At 36.0% G+C, this 20,540-nt stretch overlaps 1 protein-coding gene across 7 annotated transcripts in view; it reads left to right on the forward strand.

Annotated features, from left to right (window-relative positions):
- Positions 1 to 20,540, forward strand: part of LOC105477324 (solute carrier family 4 member 4) — a 504,202-nt gene that overhangs the window by 393,634 nt on the left and 90,028 nt on the right. For all 7 annotated transcript variants that reach the window (XM_011733788.3, XM_011733790.3, XM_011733791.3 and 4 more), the window contains 2 exons: positions 864 to 997; positions 7,079 to 7,350. In XM_011733788.3, the coding sequence (XP_011732090.1) occupies positions 864 to 997; positions 7,079 to 7,350 (406 nt within the window). The remainder of the gene's footprint in view (positions 1 to 863; positions 998 to 7,078; positions 7,351 to 20,540) is intronic.

The following is a 20,540-nucleotide window of genomic DNA, read 5'->3' on the forward strand; positions in this document are numbered from 1 at the left end:
GAAAAATATAGGAAACAGGCTAGTTTGTCATCCTTGAAAGCATTGGTCCGGAGTGATGTGATTAGGAAAGTTAGGACAGTTTTGTAAGTCAGTGATCCTTGTTGACATCATTGATGATCCTTGTTGACATCCTTTGTTTTTATTATGCTAAAGGAAAATAATGGGTTGATTTCCAGAGATGTAACTAAAAGGAAATGTGGCCATAAAAGACTACCTGTTTATGTTCCAGCACATATATTTTCTCTAGAAATAGTTAATTGAAGCTTTTATATAAGTTTACATTGGACACTGAAAATGTAATGAGAATGTCTTTTGAAATTGGTGTTTTAGAAATTGCAGAATGGAGGACAGATCACTTTTTTGGTCCCCTTTGTGCCCCTCTCTACTTCAAAGGTGTTTCTCTAGGGAAAAAAAAGTAGCTTTTGTGCATAAAAGATAGCTACTTATAAGTGCCTACTATGTGCAAGGCGAAATCAGGCTAAAACACTGAAGGGAACCACAAAGAGGAAAATGCCACCAAAAATACCAAGTCACTTCTAACCATTTGATTTTTTTGTGTAGAAGCTTCAGTTAGTATTTTAGTAAGGATCAGAGCCACCTTTTGCCTCCTATACACCAGCCGTCATAGTAATTATAGTGCTTTAGAGCAGGTCGACCCTTGGAGTAGGGAACAATGACTAAATTGTATGTAAGGTGAAATAAATGGTGGCAATATGCATATTGGTAAGAGCCTTTGTTCTTCATTCTTTATATGTTAAGACCCTCCTAATAGTATATTCACGTGGCTTTGTTTGCCTAGTGACATCACAAATGAAAAGAAAAAAGACGTGTTTCATTTAACATTTATATTTTCTTTATTTTAGGGCGTGTTGGAGAGTTTCCTAGGCACTGCTGTCTCTGGAGCCATCTTTTGCCTTTTTGCTGGTCAACCACTCACTATTCTGAGCAGCACTGGACCTGTCCTAGTTTTTGAGAGGCTTCTATTTAATTTCAGCAAGTATGTACATACATATTTAATTGCAAATTAGAATTGCTTAATTGTAGAACCTTTATAGGCTAGATAGAGCATAGAATAGTGATTAGGCAGATCTAAAAATCACTCAGAATACTGGAATGTTCAGATGTGAGAGGTGAAAGGGTCTTAGCAATTAGATAGTCACCACTTGTTTCAGGTATGATTCGACTGAGACTGTTACGTTGTGTGCGTCCTTGCTCCCTTCCCACTTTTTCTCTTTCCTGTTGTCCTGCCATATGCTCTAGGGGCTGATGCCTGTGGACAGCAGCACCCATGCCCCTTTGCCTTCTGGCTTCCTCTTGGGTTTGGCTAATGGGGAGCACCAACAGAACGGGAAGAGAGAGAGAGAGAGGTCTGAGTATGTCTGCCTTTCCCCAGCTCACCATCTTTGTTTTAGCACAGCATTCTGGCAGTGCTTATCCCTGAGGACTTCAGCCCCTGTCAAGTGGCTTATCCACCTTGACTCTAGCCCTCACCAGGCTCTGGTAGCTCTATTCCTTCCTTGGCCTTTTCAAGCCTGAAGTTAGTAGTGGCTTCCTGCTGTTGATGGTCCCTGAGTGCCTTGCCATTTGTTGTTACTTCAGAATGCCTTCTATTTCCTGCCATGATCCTGACCAACATACTAGAGAAATTAAATTGATTAAGTTCACATCATTCAATAATGAAAGAGACAGGATGCTCTTTACTTAATCCACTGCTCTTCACCCCCAGTTTCATGTTCTTAACTAAAGATAGCTTCCAAAACTCAGCTGAATAAATACCTAACATTTATTGAGAGTTGATCATGTACCAAGTATTATCCTAATATATGTACTAACTCATTTAATTCTTACAGCAATCCTGTGAGGTAGGGACCACATCCTGATTTATAGATGAAAAAGTAAGCACAGGAACAATAAGCAAATTGCCTAACATTACATCACAAGTCATCAGTGGGGCTGGGATATGAATTCTTGCTTTCTGACTCCAGAGTCCAAGTCTCTTCAGGAATCACTAGACGTTTCTAATGGGCATCATAATTATGATATCAGCATTTTCTTTTAGAAATTGATGGATCATTTTAAGAAGGGGAAAAATTAGTTAAGTGAATTATCCAAGTGGCCACATTAATACACAAGTAGATTCAAAATCAGCTTGGGTCTTCTACCCTCTTTCTAATGTAATTGATACCTCTAAGAGAGAATCGCCTTTACTGGCAGATCTCAATCCTTAGGTAGATTGAAGAATGTCTCATGCCTTGCTGGCACTCCTTGTCAGCATTCCCACAGTCTTACATTGTTATACAGTTTTAGGATTTTAATTTTAGAATTGTCATTACCTTCATAGTACATCATGGACTTAACGGACTCATATATAGCCTTTAAAAGTGTGTGTGTTATCAAAAATAGTCATAGGATGGAGGCGGGAAAGAAGATTTAAAACCAGTTTTTTTGAAAACAGGGTTGAGGACATTAGCAGGAGTCTTTTGAGAATGTAAAAAGTTCCAAATATTAAGTAATATTGTGAGTTTTCTGTAGGTAATTATTACTATAAATCCTTTCTCATAATTCTCAGAACATTGGAAAGAATTTTATTCTTGTCAGTTTATAGAAAGAGTCAAACAGTTTTTATATGTTTAAGGAAACATTGTGTGAGACAAGAAAGCCTTTGTAGAAAGATTAAACAAGGATGTACTATAAACAGGAACAAACATGCACAAACTTTGCAGAAAGATTTATTGGATGAAATGTGACCAGAGCCTTAATCTACAGAAAATGTTTGCATCCCAGTTTGTTTTAAGTAATTGTGAGATACAGATTATTTCCTTTTACTAAGCAAGTTCCTTTCACATTCTCCTTTTTTTAATCATAATTGGTAACATAACATAGTTCCAAGTGATTTATTTGATAACAGTTGTAAATCAACAAGAAACATTTGAGAAGCCATGCTTTAAATCCATCACTGAGTAATATGTGGCAAGCATTATTTTAATCACAATGCTATATCATTTGTTTGTGTAATAGCACCTGCAGTGATAATATTCTGTCTAGATACAAAATATTTGGATAGATCACTGTTTCCCAAAGTGTGTTTCATCTATTACTAGTCTTATTCCACGCTCCATGAAAAAAAACTTCTGTGGTCCCAGTAAGTCTGGGAAGTGCTGTATACTGTATACCCACCTCTTGGTAATTCACTTTAGACTTTAGCATGCAAGAGATCTGAAAAAGTCCTTCAGGTAAGAACTATTTTACTTTGTCTTGCCCAGATTTTCCCCAACATGTTTTACCACTGTTGAAGAATAGGTAGATCCTTGCTTTGTAGGTTCACTGGACTCAAACTCTGTATAATAATGGATTTATTTCTGAGGTTTTGATATTTGCCCTGTAAACTGGAGAATTATTTTAAAGGAATATGAATGATATGCTGCCATCTCTTAAAATCAGTAATAGAAGGAAGAAAATAGCTCACAACTTTTCAAAGGACACTTGTAGTTTTATTTCCCAAATTCTGCAATCTGTTTTGCATTGTTTTTACACATTTTATCACAATAATAATTAGATTCCTTCTTTTTACTTGAGTGAGGAATCTGAAAGATGTTTCAGCAATGTGTTCTAAGCTATATAAAAACTTCACAATTAAGGTTGAATTTTAACTTGTATTATTATCATTTGGTCATTCAGTATTTTTTTTCCTATATTCTTTAAACAGTCTGCTTTTAAGCCTTCAAATTTTTAATTCTTCCATGATATTACTGGGTGTATTCTTTTAGGGAGTTTATATTTCTTTGTCAGTGGCTGCACATTAATTTCTGTAGCATATTTCAGATATGACTTCTTTGGTTTATCTGTATCCTTGGTTTTGTGCTACTGAGAAACTATGATTCAAAATATCTAGGAACACTGAGTGGTGCCATAACGATATGAATCTATTTTTTCCTTCTAATTCACCATAATTTCTTCTTTGGTCTCTAATATCATTTCCTGTTGCTTTTTAAAACTTAATTGCTATTTAAATGTGGCACGAAGGGAATTTATTGGATGTAATAATACCATTTTACTGCAGTCATTACTGATGATCAACTTATTTAAATTTTTCTCATTTCTTATTCCTCTTTCTTCTTGATGCTCTACACATATCACTTTCATAATGAAGTGCCATTGGCTTTATTGACTTTATTTGGGTCATTCTTGTTGAACTACTCTAGAATTGCTTAAGTCTTTTAAAGCAGCTAGTTTAGTATATTGTTTAGATTCTAAGGTTTAAGTTTATACATGTATCTTTTCCTTTGTACCCAAAGTAATGTTGTTCCTAACCATTAGCTAGTTAATGGATTTGTTTCTCATCCTATCCTGTAAACATTAAATCTATAAACAACTACTAGTATTCCTAAAACAAATCAAGATTGCTCTTTCATCTTCTTGCTAGGGTAGCAAAACTAGGTAATTGTTTAAAATTTTTATTTTAGGGAAAAAGTATGTTGGCTCAGAAGTAACAAAACTGTGTTTCTTAGTTGTTATTCTGACACTGACTCATTGTATGATAATGTAAATTATCTGAAATTTCTAGAACGCAATTTTTTCTATAGTTTACTTATCTCACATAGGCATGCATAGGATTAAAGCAGTGGTGTTCTGGACATAAAGCAAACTGCAAAGGAAAGTAAAAGTTATCTTCAGAAGGATCCCATAAAGTCTATCGAAGATAACTTACCCCAGTATTAATGATCTCCTTCTTCAGTAATGTATTTCAATTGCGTGATTAGATAAGAAGAGAGAAACAAAAGACAATGACTTTTAATATTCACCCTATCTAGAGCTAAATACAAATTAGATGGGGAACCATGCTGTAATTTTTAAAACGAACACCTAAGAATCAAGAGATTTGGCTTCTGGTCAAGCTCTGTCATTAAAACCTTGATGTTGGATAAATGATTTAACTTCCATTGGTCTTGGTGTCCTTACCTATAAAATGAGACGTAATTTGACAGATTGGTGTCTGTATTAGCCAGTGTTCTCCAGAGAAACAGAACCCATAAAATGTGAGTGTGTGTGTAGATTTATTATAAAGAGTTGGCTCATGCAATTATAGAGGCTGAGGAGGCTGGCAGGCTGGAGACCCAGGGGAGCCAATGCTCCAGTTTGAGTCTGAAGGCTGTCTGCTATAGAACCAGGAAGAGCTGATGTTGCAGAAGTTCAAAGGCAGTCTGCTGGAGAATTCTCTGCTGCCCTGGGGAAGGTCAATCTTTTTTGTTTTATTCAGGCCTGCAACTGATTGGATGAGTTCCCCCCCACATACTATGGAGGGTGATCTGCTTTACTCAAAGCCCACCAATTTGTATGTTTATTTCTCCAAAAACACCCTAACAGAAACACCCAGAATAATGTTTGACCAAATGTCTAGGCACTTTGTAGCCTGGTCAGGACATAAAACTAATCATCACAGTACCTAAAGAACTTTGAATTCTAATATTCTATAATTTTTAGCTATCACAGGAACAGTCATGTCTTGGTTGCATGAGATATAGCTCATAGGTCAGTGTCAGTAACTGTCTCAGGCAAGTCTTAAGTACAGACATGCATTTATTCATCCTGCAAGTCTTTATTGGGCACTTTCTATGTGCGAGACACTGTGCTAGGTAAAGAATTTGAATTTTATTCTAAGGGCAATGGGAAGCTATTGAAAGATTTTAAGCTGGGGTGTCTGACTTTCATTAAAAATGATAATTTTGGCTGTAGTGTGGAAAATGGCTTTCAGCAAGGCAAGTATAGATATCAGTAAGGATATCAATGAGGGGGTGTGTATCAGGCAAAAACTTACCTGTGGGTTGGGTAAGATTGGGTTGGTGCTGATAAAGGTGGAGAGTTGATTGCCTATGGGAAAGTTTTAAGATATATCATCAACAGTTATCAGAAACTCATTGTCTAAAAGCAAGGTTCTAGAGTGTCCAGCATGCACAATCCTTGACTTTTTTCTTATTCTTATGCAAGTAATACATACTACTACCCGCTTTTTCATCACAAATAAATTGAGTTTAAAAAATCATTATAAAGCACTCTCCACATACTTTTAAAGGAATCAGTATAAAATGATAAGACATTAACACTTGACCCATCCTTTCAGAGTTGTGAATCTTGAACTATTAATAATTCAGTTGTAAGAAATGGGAAAGGCCTCAAAAGACGGTGATCTCCTTAGATGGAAGTAGCCTATTCTAAGTCTGCTGTGGGACAAACACAGAAGGATGTTGGTCGCAAGATGCTTCACACCCAGCTTCAGCAGAAGAGTATCAGATCTGTGGGCAGACTTCATAAGCTCCATAAGACGTGGAAGGGTCTGGCAGTAGCATGGCAAGACAGCCTTTCTTGATCTGATGACAGCTCATATTTCTAATTCCACCTCATGTTGGTGGCAGTCTGTCCACACACAGTGAGCAGTACAGGCCATCTTGTGCCATGTTATCTTTTTAACTACTTTTTCCTCTTCCTGGCCTTGCTCTCTCTGGTCTGTCCAGAAAGTTTCTACTACTTATCCCTGAACACCTTGAATTTTTTCTGCAACTTCCTCTTTCCTTCCAACCAGAATTAGTTACTCCTTCTTCTGTAACATTATCACTTACTATTTTATAGTGTGATACATTTATCGATTTGTTTCCCTCAGTAGACTGTGATGACATAGGGACAGAAAACATATTGATCTTAGTGTCTTTATGAACCCATAAAGCTCATACAAACATTTATTGAACACATACTAAGTACCAGTGTTAGGTTTGCAAATTATTTACTCTATAAACTCTAGGAAGGTAGGGACCATATTTTTTGAATGAGAAAAATAATAAGGTTTTCACATATAAATGATATAACTACTCTGAATGTGTTTTCCTCAAATTTTTATTGTTTTGAAATTGTATCATTAGACTAAATTCTTAAACTTAGTGCTTTCTGGCTGAAATAGAGTTTCACATTTAGTGGCTAAAGGTGATCTTGTATTTTTGTCAATCTTTCTGTAGACATTTGGTAGTTTTATATTATTCCTTGTGTTCCAAGGAGGAGGGATCTAAACACCTTTCTTTCTTTTTTCCAGGGACAATAATTTTGACTATTTGGAGTTTCGCCTTTGGATTGGCCTGTGGTCTGCCTTCCTGTGTCTCATTTTGGTAGCCACTGATGCCAGCTTCTTGGTTCAATACTTCACACGTTTCACGGAGGAGGGCTTTTCTTCTCTGATTAGCTTCATCTTTATCTATGATGCTTTCAAGAAGATGATCAAGCTTGCAGATTACTACCCCATCAACTCCAACTTCAAAGTGGGCTACAACACTCTCTTTTCCTGTGCCTGTGTGCCACCTGACCCAGGTGAGGGCATCACACTTTGTGTTTATGCTTGCTTTGTATTTGGAGAAAGGTGTAGGCTCCTTGCTTGCAAATATTCAGCATGCTGTCATGGTCCTCAGGAATTAGTCTTGTTTTTTGTCTGAAAAACTGTGCTACTGAATTTGACGTCTCATTGCCTGAGGTATTTTAGCTGTATGATTCAACCAGGAAGGAGACCAGGAGCTCTGGAATGTGAAAATAACCAACTCAATATTTTGAAATTAACTCAAACTGTGGGATTTGCAAGGAATTTATGTGTACATTATTCTTGATTTTATAAGTGGGGAGACCTGGATACATGTATTAACAGGTATAAATATGTGACAAACTTACCCTCTGCTGCTTCTTTATTGGTGTAGGAATCTCTTCCTTTAAGTAAACTTTTAATACATGATTTTAAGCTTATAGAAGAAAAAGATACTAACCCACTTCAGACAATTTGAAGCATTAAATTAAGAAAAAAGAACTTCAGATTGGAATTGCCTAGCGGTAGAATTTTATAGTTTATCTCTGCTAGACAAATAAGAAAAGAAAGGAAGAGAGAAGAAGAAACAAAAGAAGGAATGTGATGTTCTAGAAGTAGATTTATATTCTAGAGTCCAGAAGGACATAAAAACAAAAGTAATTCCTGGAAAGGAATGTGATTCTCTATATCTTAGCCCTTTAAAATCTATCATACCAAACATGAGTTGATATCGTAAGTTTTTCACAAAAAAAAAAAAAAAATGTTCAGCTTGGTCTTTGGAATTCTTTGTTGGAGTAATTCCATGATAAAATTCCATTTTATAATATGAAAGGCATTTCAAAAAAGGATTTACTTTGAGGGAAGTTGTTTTAGATCTTCTCTCGTATAAAAAGGAATAGGGACTGGGTGCAGTGTCTCTTGCCTATAATTTTGAAATTAACTCAAACTGCAGTATTTGCAAGGAATTAATGTCTATATTATTCTTTGTACAGCACTTTGAGAGACTGAGGCAGGTGAATTGCTTGAGCCCAGGAGTTTGAGACCAGTCCGGGCAACATTATGAAACTCTGTCCCTACAAAAAATAGAAAAATCAGCCGGGTGTGCTGGCACGTACCTGTAGCTACTCAAGTGGCTGAAGGGGTAGCAAGACTCTGTCAAAAAAAAAAAAAAAAAAAAAAAAGAAAGAAACAGAAAAAGGGATAGGCATTTGTGTCAGACAATTAAATGTTAGTAGCACTGGTGATCCTAGGTCATGCAATTAGCTACAGGTCTGTGTCCCTTAAAATAAAAATTGATATACAGTCCATACTTTTTACTGAGGTCTTTTAGTACCAGAAGTATAGCAGTGTTCAAAGGGCTGGGACACAAATATGGGGCACATTCATGCAGTATCCACTGTGATTTATAGATTCTGAGGAAAAAGCTCTTAATGTTTACCGTAAAACTAACATGGTTATAGACTAGAATACAGAATGCTTATGAATTTAAAAAATAAGCAAGATATTACAAATTATTTTTATGCTTGTGGCATGCCGTTTCAGATTGTTCCTAGATATTTTGGTATGCAACTCATTCTTCTCTGCCACATTGGTGGAGAAGTCTTAGAAGACCGGTATGTGTCTTGAATTGAGAGAAAAGAGAACACTACTTCCCTCACAATGAGGCAGTCAGTAACACTGACGACAAGCTAGGGCCTTGTTGGACTTTGCACTCATGGATTCTTTTTGTGTTAAGAAAAATCAGCACACATTAAAATAAGACCCATATTTAAAAGCAATGCAGAAAGATACACAAAGTAGAAATTTAAAGATTCAGACTAACAAAAATGCCATATAGTTATAAAAGCTAACTAGTGTTCAGCTGTATACTGATTTGAAATATTTGATAGTACTTGGAAACAAGCACAATATATATCACTCCACCCTTGATATATATTATTATTAGAATCAATTAAATGTGCTCCCCAGAGAAACACAGATGTTACTGTCACTCAACTATATGGAGCTCTTCCTAGGAGAGAAGGGGGATAAAACTCCCAATAACCATACAACCTGGACTTTCAGGGAAGTCCAGGTATTCAAAATATTGGCTTTATAAACATTTAATTGTGAGATTTTCAGCCTTGCCTTACATGTATTAATTTATATATAAATATATGTATACGTTTATTTATGACTTCTTAGACAGGTTTGAGTAATCATACACTAAGATTTTCTAAAGGAAAAAAAGTACTTTGAGGTATTCATGAAGCCAGAGGAGGGCTTTGTCACCACACCTGTCACACGGAAAAAACCATCTAATGTCAACCCCATACCTACCTGAGGCGAATGGAAACTTGTGTTGGTTGTTTTATTATTTGGATGTTAGAGAAGGTAACATGAAACCAAGGAAGACATATCTAAATGTGTTCAAATTATAAAAAGTACTATGGTTTTACAGGTAATCTTCCTTCTGAGAAGGATCTTTGTTTTTTTTGAAAAAGTGACATTAAGGGTGGAACCTATTTTATACTTGCATGGCAAGTGCTGGCATAAGTGGTGATAGCTTTTCCTTTGTCCAGTTTTTCCCAGGTTGTGTAAAAAGTCAGTGCTGAGTAACTAGGAAGTTGTCCAGAAGGACTCTGGCAATTCCTGCTACCTCTAGTTGGTACCAATAAAGTAGTATCACAGGGCTTTTAAGTCAGAAGATCCTATATTCAAGTCCTGGTTTGGCTAAGGCCAAATGTGTGACTTTTAGCAAGTACCTTTTCCCAAGGTAGCTTAGCCCCATCTTCCTAATCTGTAAACTAAGGTTAATAATAGTACTTACCTTATAGATTTATTTTGAAGGAAAAAGAAGAGCTATTACAGATAAAATTCTTATGACAGTTTCTAATATGTAATAAGTAATCAACTGTTAGCTGCCATTATTATTGCTATTACCAATCCTTAAAATTTAGGGTTAGTATTTAGCCTTGAAGTGTAAGTAATAGAATAAACAGACCTGTCTTTGTCATCCTTCCTTCTAGGCATACCTTGTTGGGCAGTTGGCCCATTTTGCAACAAGAGTGTTGGTTGTACCTCTTATTGGTACTCATGAAAGATATATATGTGAATGTGAAGAATTATTTGAAACTATGGAGATGAAATCTGTTTGTGGTTTAGAAAAAGGCAATGGATAGTTATTTGCATTTTCATGACAATTTCATATTTAACAAAACCCCATCAGATTAATGATTGTGTATCTCCCCCATAACCTTAGTACTTTTTGACAATGTTAATACTTCTCCATAACCTTACTGCTTTTTGGTAGCAAACTGAATAGATTCATCATAAATTTAGTATTTCTTGATATCAAACTGAAAGATGATAGTGAGAGAATAATACAGTTGCATATACAACTCAAGTAAGTATTCTAAAAATAACAAAAGACTGGCCTTTCATCACAACATGCACTCTTAGTAAAATAATTCAATGAGTCAATAATATTTAAACTGGCGTATGACTTGTTTTTCAACACTGGGACAGTATGTATCAGTGAACCAGCAATTGCACAGATGGAGTCGTGATCCTGCAAACTGAGAAATGATTTTACAGGAATGGAAATAGGGGCCACTAATTACTAAAGAAACCTCTCTTCATGGCCACAATATATTGTGGCTTTTTTGTATGTGTGTGCTTTGTCAAGGCAACACTTCCTTTTCTCTTTTTTTCTTTTTACTTCTCACTTGCTTCCAGAAAGCCTAATCATTTCCTAATTTTTCTTTTCTAAATGCACTTTTTTCTCCATTCATTTTACTCCCAACTACTGCTTGGTAACCCAAGTCATGCACATAGGTTTACTGAGCAACTAAGGAAGCTCAGTTGCAAGTACTAGTAGGAAAATCAGTCAGAAAGTTTGACATATGTGAGTGGATACATGCCATACATGGGTGGTTTTTGTGCTAAGATTTGCTTTTCTTAGAAATGGGATAGCTATTAATTAGTAGAGGAAATGGATGTTAAATTTTCCACTGTACTTCGACGATTACATAGCAGAGTGTGTAAGAAAAAAGATAATTTAGTTCAAAAGCCAAAAGCGAGAACTAAAAAATATCCAGTTGAAGAATAATACACAATATCTAATTTGATCACCAACATCCCAATTTAGAAATGTTAATGTGATAAAGTGTAAATACTGTGTGCTTTAGAGTAAACAAAACTGAGTTTAAATTTCGTTGTTACCCTGAACTAGGCTGATTACTTAATCTCTTTGTTTAATAATCTCTGAACTGGGTTAGTAACTGTGCCTATTCTTAGAGGTTACTATAAAGGTTAAATGAGATAGTATATGTAAAATTGTTTGGCACCTAATGGACATTGAGTAAAAATTTGTTCTTTTTCGTATTTCTCACTATCCTACAAAAGATGCCCCAGTGAGTTTAATCTTATAATAGTTGTATTCTTTAAAGATTTCAAACATTTAATTTTCTCATACATTTTCCTAGGGAAAGATACTAACAAGGCTTCTACTGCAAGTCGGCCTTCTCCCCAAAAATTAACAACCAGTGTGCTGTTACAGACAAATATGACACATTGAAACTGTATTTACAAAAAAAATGTTAAGGCTTCAGTGCATTGTAGTTAGAGTAATTAATACTATTCCATTGAATCTCGAGATTACAAAAGTGTTGTATACTATACATAGTCATTAAGAAAAAGACTTTAAAGTCCTAGAGGCAAGGTGTTCAGTTCTTCTAAGAGGAATCTCTTTAATTTATTCAAAAACGTAAATACTAGAATTTTGGAAATAGGGAACAGAACATGGGCATCCCCCCAACTCTCACTTGTTCTCTCTTCTGTTCTCTGTGCTTTTAAAATTCTCATTCATTCATCAACAAACATTTTCTGAGGGCCTGTTTCCCTGCTTTTTAAGAATTGTGCAGAAAATTTTTGCAATCTATCCATCTGACGAGGGCTAATATCCAGAATCTACAAGAAAAAAAAAATAACCCCATCAAAAAGTAGGCAAAGGATGTGAACAGACACTTCTCGAAAGAAATTTATGCTGCCAAAAAACATGAAAAAAAGCTCATTATTGCTGGTCATTAGGTAAATGCAAATCAAAACCACAATGAGGTACCATTTCAGGCCAGTTAGAATGGCGATCATTAAAAAGTGAGGAAATAGATGCTGGAGACGATGTGGAGGAATAGGAATGCTTTTGCAGTGTTGGTGGGAGCGTAAATTAGTTCAACCATTGTGGAAGACAGTGTGGTGATTCCTCAAGGATCTAAAACTAGAAATACCATTTGAGCCAGCAATCCCATTACTGGGTATATACCGGAAGGATTATAAATCGTTCTATAAAGACACATGCACACGTATGCTTATTGCAGCACTATTAACAATAGCAAAGACTTGGAACCAACCCAAATGCCCATCAATGATAGACTGAATAAAGAAAATGTGGCACATATGTACCACAGAATACTATGCAGCCATAAAAAAGAATGAGTTCATGTCCTTTGCAGGGACATGGATGAAGCCGGAAACCATTATTCTCAGCAAACTAACACAGGAATAGAAAACCAAACACCACATGTTCTCTCTCATAAGTGGGAGTTGAACAATGAGAACATATGGGCACAGGAGGGGAACATCACACACCGGGGCCTGTCAGGGGGTTGGGGGCAAGGGGAGGGATGGCATTAGGAGAAATACCTAATAATGTGTTGATGGGTGCAGCAGACCACCATGGCACATGTATACCTGTGTAACAAACCTGCACATTCTGCACATGTATCCCAGAATTTAAAGTATAATAATAAAAAAAAGAATTGTGCTACTTGCAGTGAAGTAGGATACACACATATACACACATATATTATAAAACGTATTGTTTTTTTAAAATAGTGTTAATTGCTTTTTGAATGAACAAAAATGAGTTTCATTTAATCCAAACTTTAGAAATAAATTTCTACTCTAATACCTCTGTTCATTTGCCTAATGTGTAAATCTTGCAGTGACTATATACTCGAGGCACATTAGTATTTTGAAAAGGGTCACAGAAAATTTTCTGACCAGGTGTCAGTTTTACATCCTGAGGGAAAAGAAACTGCTAGAAATAATGAACTATAAAAGTAAGAAAAATAGCCTCAAAGGGACAGACACTATATTGTTAACAAAAGGGATATATTTTATTGATTTATTGTTGACTGTTCCAGGAGAACATGCTTAATAATAGATGCATGAGAAAGGTGAGTAAATTCTTTCTCAGGAACGAAGTGCATCCCTGTGTATATTATCTTCAAGTAAAAGTTGGCTTTTTTCCTGGTATGAAACTATAAGACCAAGCCTAGTGACTAGAAGTAGCCATGGCTTCCATTTCCATACCTTTTTGTCATTCACAGCATAAGGAGGCTTCTAGATGCTCGAAAATGGTTGTCACTAGAGTTTCAACATCATTTGTTTCTACATAATTTTTCTAATATATTAATAAGTGTTGTGCACCAATATGTTATAATCATTGAAAAGAATTGCTGGATTGCATCCCCTGTGTTCCCATATTATAGTCAATATGTGTTTTATAATTAGAAAGCCCATTAAAAGAAAATTAGAAAATAAAAGATCATCCTAACTTCCATGAACTATATCATAATATATGTGATTTTATTTTTATTGTGTGCCATTCCCTCTTTATGAAGTAGGTTTAAATCATAAACTAATGGTAAAACAAGGAAGTACAAGTTCTGCTGCTGTAGCATCCCTCAGGCTTGCATTTGTGAGAATCCTTTACTGGCACAGTTGACATTTTATCATCTATGGTAATAGTGTTTTGGAAGAGACCCATCATTTTGTTTTCTTTTCATGTCTTAACCTATGTTTCAGCAGTTTCTGCATAATGCTTGCAGGAATCAGAAAATAAGATTGTCATCAGACCTGGAAAATTCTCTGTTTTGGGTTTATATAAAAGCAGATTTGTAAAAGTTTCCCCACAGTAATGTCTATAACACATCTCCAAAATGTAATGATGGGTGGGTATGAGAGAGAAGTTTTTGTGAAATTGGTGACAAAATATACCTTTTTTTTTTTTTTTTTTTTTGGTGGGGTCTTGCTCTGTCACCCAAACTGGAGTGCAGTGGCACGATCATAGCTCAGTGCAACTTCAAACTGCTGGGCTCAAATGATCCTCCCACCTCAGCCTCCTGCGTAGCTAGGACTACAGGTGCATGCCACCATGCAGCTTAAATATATTCATCTTAGTATCTCCACAGTAGCTCAGCTCTTTAACTTCCAGCACAACGTCGTAGGTGAACTTGTGAATAGTGCCTGTAGATTAAAGAATATACAACTTGAACTTGCCTAGTTGTAGTGAAAATCTCAAGCATTAAGGCTTGCTGAAGATACTTGGGAAAACTAAAAGGATAATAAGAAAAAAACAAAGAAAAACTTACTGCTGATTTTATCTGTTTTAAGACTTAAGACTGAGATAGTGGCAAATAATTTCCCTAGAAGCTACTTCTCCCAGTTTTCCTAATTTATTTTGTCTTCCCTCAAAAGCCATTTTTACCTTTTGTTGCCTTTATTGACCTAGGAATTAAAAGCATACATGTTTGACTTAGTCAAAAGGTACAGTGTGCTCAAGTTATCCAGAACCCTTAAATAAATCTGACATGACCATGTGGCAGAGCTTATTTAATTTTATCCTTTATCTATTTTCTAGTTACTTAATTGCCTTAAGATGTTTCTTAAATGTAACAGAATAAAACTTTGGAGTTTCATTATCATGGAAAATAGTCTTAAAGTTTTTCTTGTTCACATCAGGTTAATTAGTGCCATATTATTATAACCCTAAGAAGCCATGTTGGGGGCACAGGTTCAGATTAGACTAATATTTATTAAGTACCATCCAAGTGCCAGACATTTTACTAGGGGATTTTAATCAACTATATCTTAATAACATTATGTATGTATATTTAACCATCACATAAATCTTGAGAGATAGCTGGCATTCATTCCAGGGACAAGGTCTGCTTTCTGCAGGTCACAGCTAGGAGTAATCTTAGCTGCCATTTATTTAGATCTATCCTGATACTGGACACTGTGTTTACAATTTTGCCTACATTGTGTTATTTAATCTGCACAGTAACCTTATGAGGTAGTTGGTTTCAAATCCAGTTTTACAAATGAGGGTCTGTGGTCAAGAGGTGGGAAGTAACTCCTCAAGATTATGCGGTGAGGGAGCTTAAGGGTACTGTGCTCAGAAGTTGCTGGGTCTAGAATTCAAGCCCAATCCTAGTACTCCCTTCTCCACATTGTATTAGGTTATACATTAAAAGCAGACAGCTATGGCCTTAGTGACCAATTGTTGCTTACACTTGACCTCACAGTCTCACGTGAGTTCGTACCTGTTCCTTATGGTACAGTTCCTGCTAATGTGTACAGCAGAGGAGCCTTGGGGTAGTTCCTGAGGCCGGGTCACTAGAAGATAAAGAGGGACAACCTTTAACAGTGCAATAGATATTCCCCTATGCAAGAGGTATGCCAACACTGACATGTGGATGTCACCTCCTTTTTTCTCTCACAGCTCCCACAACTGCAGCCATGCTTGATCCCCTTGTTCTTTCTCTAAATCTCTCATTAAACATAAAGAAGAAGTCAGCTTAAATGCCTAGTGTTCCATTATTGGAATGCTAAGCTGGTGGGAGTTATTTATATCCTACTGCTCAAGGTCATCGCCGAGGTCTGATTTTTCACACACAAAATAATTTTGGTATAAATAGGCTAAGAAGGAAAAGCCACAGATACATTTTAAAAGGTCTCTCACTTAGAATATTCATTCCCTCATTCCGGAAAATCAGCTAAAATCTGATACATGGGAAGGAGAAATGAGATACGAAAATCCAAGTATGGAAAACGATCAACCTGTGGAAGCTCCCTGAAAGCCAGTATGAAACAGAGATCGTCCCAGTGATAATTGGCTAAATCTAAATTAGCCAGATTCCCAGGGCAAAGGGTTTCTTTGCCTCATGAGCCAGGATGCTCAGCAAATGGGAGAGACAGTGTGGAGTATTTTAGTTTTCCCATTTGACTTTTCCAGAATCCTAATTAAGGAGATTGCAGATTCCATATATATGGATCATTCTGCAATTGGTTGCCAAAATATTTGCACCTGGATCCAAATGGTAACCAATGGTTCTTATAGACCAAGCTTCCAATTGGGATTGATCATCTTCTTTTCTGTGAGCCTAAAGAAATTTGCTTTTAATCTTGTTTATGGAGTATAACATACCCTGCCAATATGCATTTATGAAAGTGCTTTTTAAATGTATTTATTTTCAAGTCTTTCTTCTGAAGCAGATGCTTATTAAAATAAGTAGGGAACGTGTTATATACTTTTTACTGTCCTTTTGATGCTGGTCTTTTGGGATTTTGAGAGCCAATGTGCTTTAATAGCTTGTCTTAGGGGAAAAAATTGAAATTCTAAAAGGAATTTAAATGAGCAGAATTGATGCTTATCCGAAACTCGAGAGCAGCTACTAACGGTTCAGATTACAATCCTGTTTTACTACACCCCTGGCCTTTATTATCCATCATTCATTTCATGAAGAAAGAGCCTTGACTATCTTTCCTCCTCAGTCTTTACTCCTTGTTTTTATGCAGAAAAGTGTGTTGCAAAAAGACCCTCAAACTCTCGTGACAAGAAGCTGATAAAATTGCATTAAAGAATCTAGCTCAAGAAGGGAAGCTTCTCAACACCATCCAAATAGTATCTGTAATTTCACATATGCTGCTTTTCCTCAAAAGCTCAGACAGATCAGACATTTCAGGTCACGGTTGAGAGTCACATCATCGAACACTGGCAAGTACTATCTCACCTTGAATTCTGTGGCCACATAAATCACCTGATATTGATGGTTAGAAATGCTGCGTAGGAGAAGAAAGAATGCTGAAGGAGGTCTTGCTACCAACTCTGCTTCTGATAAACTGTAACCCTGGGGAAGTAACCTGGCATAGTAAGCTTCAGAGTCTCATCCAATATGAAATGGGTATAAAAGTATACCCATTATGTGCTCTAGAATGTTTTCAAATGAAGAAATACAATATAAGAAAATGTTCTTTCACCTTTTTAGAACAACATAGTAATACAAACCTAGATTTTCTTAGTAACTATTTACTAACATCTTCCTTTTGAGAATGGATTCATTTGGCTTTATTGTTTAGGCCAAACATCATTTAGCCTATTTTTGTTTTTGTTTTTGTTTTTTTAACTTTCATTTAAGTTTGGGGTACATGTGCAGGTTTGTTCCATAGCTATATGTGTGTCATGGGGGATTGTTTTAAAGATTATTTCATCACCCAAGTGTTAAGCCAAGTACCCATTAGTTGTTTTTCCTGATCCTCTTCCTCCTCCCACTCTCCACCATCTAATAGGCCCCAGAGTGTGTTGTTCCCCTCTATGTGTCCATGTGCTCTCATTATTTAGCTCTCGTTCATAAGTGAGAACAGGCAGTATTTGGTTTTCTGTTCCTGCATTAGTTTGCTAAGGATAATGGCCTCCAGTTCCATCCATGTCCCTGCAAAGGGCATGATCTCATTCCTTTTATGGCTGCATAGTATTCCATGGTGTTATGTACCACCTTTTCTTTATCCAGTCTATCATTGATGGGCAGTTAAGTTTATTCTATGTTTTTGCTGTTGGGAATAGTGCTACAGTGAACATGGGTGTACGTGTGTCTTTATAATAGAACAATTTGTATTCCATTGGGTATATACCCGGTGATGGGATGACTGGATCAAATGTTATTTCTCTCTTGGTCTTTGAGGAATCGCCACACTGTCTTCCACAATGATTGAATTAATTTATACTCCCACCAACAGTGTATAAGTGTTCCTTTTTCTCTACAATCTCACCAGCATCTGTTTTTTTTTTTTTTTTTTTTTTGACATTTTAGTAATAGCCATTCTGACTTGTGTGAAGAGTATCTCATTGTGGTTTTGATTTGCATTTCTCTAATGATCATTGATGTTGAGCTTTTTTTTTTTTCCTATGATTATTGGCTGCATGTATGTCTTCTTTTGAAAAGTGTCTGTTCATGTCCTTAGCCCACTTTTGAATAAGGCTGTTTTTTTTTTTTTCTTGTAAATTTGTTTAAGTTCATTTTAGATACTGGATATTAGGCCTTTGTCAGATGCATAGTTTGCAAAAATATCCTTCCATACTGTAGGTTGTTTGTTTACTCTGTTGATAGTTTATTTTGCTGTTCAGAAACTCTTTAGTTTAATTAAATTCAATTTGTCAGTTTTTGCTTTTGTTGCAATTGCTTTTGGCATCTTTGTCATGAAATCATTTCCCATGCCTGTGTCCTGAATGGTATTATCTACATTGTCTTCTAGGGTTTTTATAGTCTTGGGTTTTACATTTAAGTATTTAATCCATCTTGAGTTAATTTTTGTATATTGCATAAGGAAGAGGTCCAGTTTCAATTTTCTGCTTATAATCAGCCAGTTATCCCAGTACTATTTATTGATAGGGAATCCTTTCCCCCATTGCTTCTTTTTGTCAGGTTTGTTGAAGATCAGATGGTTGTAGATGTGCAGTCTTATTTCTGGATTCTCTATTCTGATCCATAGGTCTGTGTGTCAGTTTTTGTACCAGTACCATTCTGTTTTTGTTACTAGAGCCAGGTAGTATAGTTTGAAGTTGGCTAACATGATGCCTCCAGCCTTGTTCTTTTTGGCTATTCGGGCTCTTTTTTGGTTTCATATAAATTTTAAAATAGTTTTTTCTACTTACGTGAAGAATCTCAATGGTGGTTAAATAGGAATAACATTGAATATATAAATTACTAGGAGCAGTATAGCCATTTTAACAATATTGATTCTTCTTATCCATGAGCATAGGATGTTTTTCCATTGTTTGTGTCATTTCTGTTTTCTTTAGCAGTGGTTTGTGGTTCTCCTTGTAGAGATTGTTCATCTCCCTGGTTAGCTGTATTCCCTAGGCATTTATTCTTTTTTGTGGCAGTTATGAATGGGAGTTTGTTCCTGATTGTTGTTAATATATAGGAATGCTAGTGATTTTTGCACATTGGTTTTGTATCCTGGGACTTTGCTGAAGTTATTTATCAGCTTAAGAAGCTTTTGGGCTGAGACTGTGGGGTTTTCTAGATATGGGATCATGTTGTCTGCAAACAGGGATAGTTTGACTTCCTCTCTTCCTATTTGAATGCTCTTTATTTCTTTCTCTTGCTTGATTGCCCTGGCCAGGACTTCCAATACTATGTTGAATAGGAGTGGTGAGAGACGGTATCCTTGTCTTGTACAGATTTTCAAGGGGTTTTCAATGCTTCCAGGTTTTGCCCATTCAATATGATTTTGGCTGTGGGTTTGTCATATATGGCTGTTATTATTTTGAAGTATGTTCCTTCAATACTTAGTTTGTTGAGAGTTTTTTTTTTTTAACATGAATGGATGTTGAACTTTATCCAAAGCCTTTTCTGCATCTGTTGAGATAATCTTGTATTTTTTTCTTTAGTTCTGCTTATGTGATCAATCACATTTATTGATTTGCATATGTTGAACCAACCTTGCATCCCAGGGATAAAGCCTACCTGATCATGGTGGATTAGCTTTTTGATGTGCTTCAGCCTATTTTAGTTCCCTCTGTGATCTGTAATGAAACAGAGAGAATAAGAACACAGATAATATGCACATGTACTTCCTTTACTGCTGAAATAGAGAAACTCTGGCAACAGCTAGCTTTAGGTTAACAGTTTTACAATCTAAAGTCTTGAAAGATCAGAGTGAATTCCAAAATTGACCAAAAGTAGGGCTCAAGCTAAATATTTTCTCTCTTTTAGTTTGTTTTTCTTGTTTCTTTTGTTCCCAATTTATCTGCTGTCATTCTCATTTTTAGTCATGAAATGCCCTCTTTTCTAACTTCCTTTATTGATAGTAAACAAATATTTTTGAGTTCCTTTTAAGAGCTACACTGGGTAGGTTTTAGGGAAAAACAGTGAACGAGATAAGCTTCTTCTGTTCCTCCCTTATGGATCTCATATTCTAACATCAGCTATCAAAACCTGCGTGTTTCTTCTTAAAGGTTTATATAGGCAGGACTTGAAGCATGGCAAGCTGAAAAGGCAAGCTAGTGGCTCAGAGGGACTGGAGTAGGGACCAAACAGTAGCTAGCAATTCAGATGTTTAATAAACTGTGGGACCCTAAACAAACGAACGAACAAAT

The sequence above is a fragment of the Macaca nemestrina genome, chromosome 3 (assembly GCF_043159975.1).
Source record: "Macaca nemestrina isolate mMacNem1 chromosome 3, mMacNem.hap1, whole genome shotgun sequence".
NCBI classification, from domain to species: Eukaryota; Metazoa; Chordata; class Mammalia; order Primates; family Cercopithecidae; genus Macaca; species Macaca nemestrina.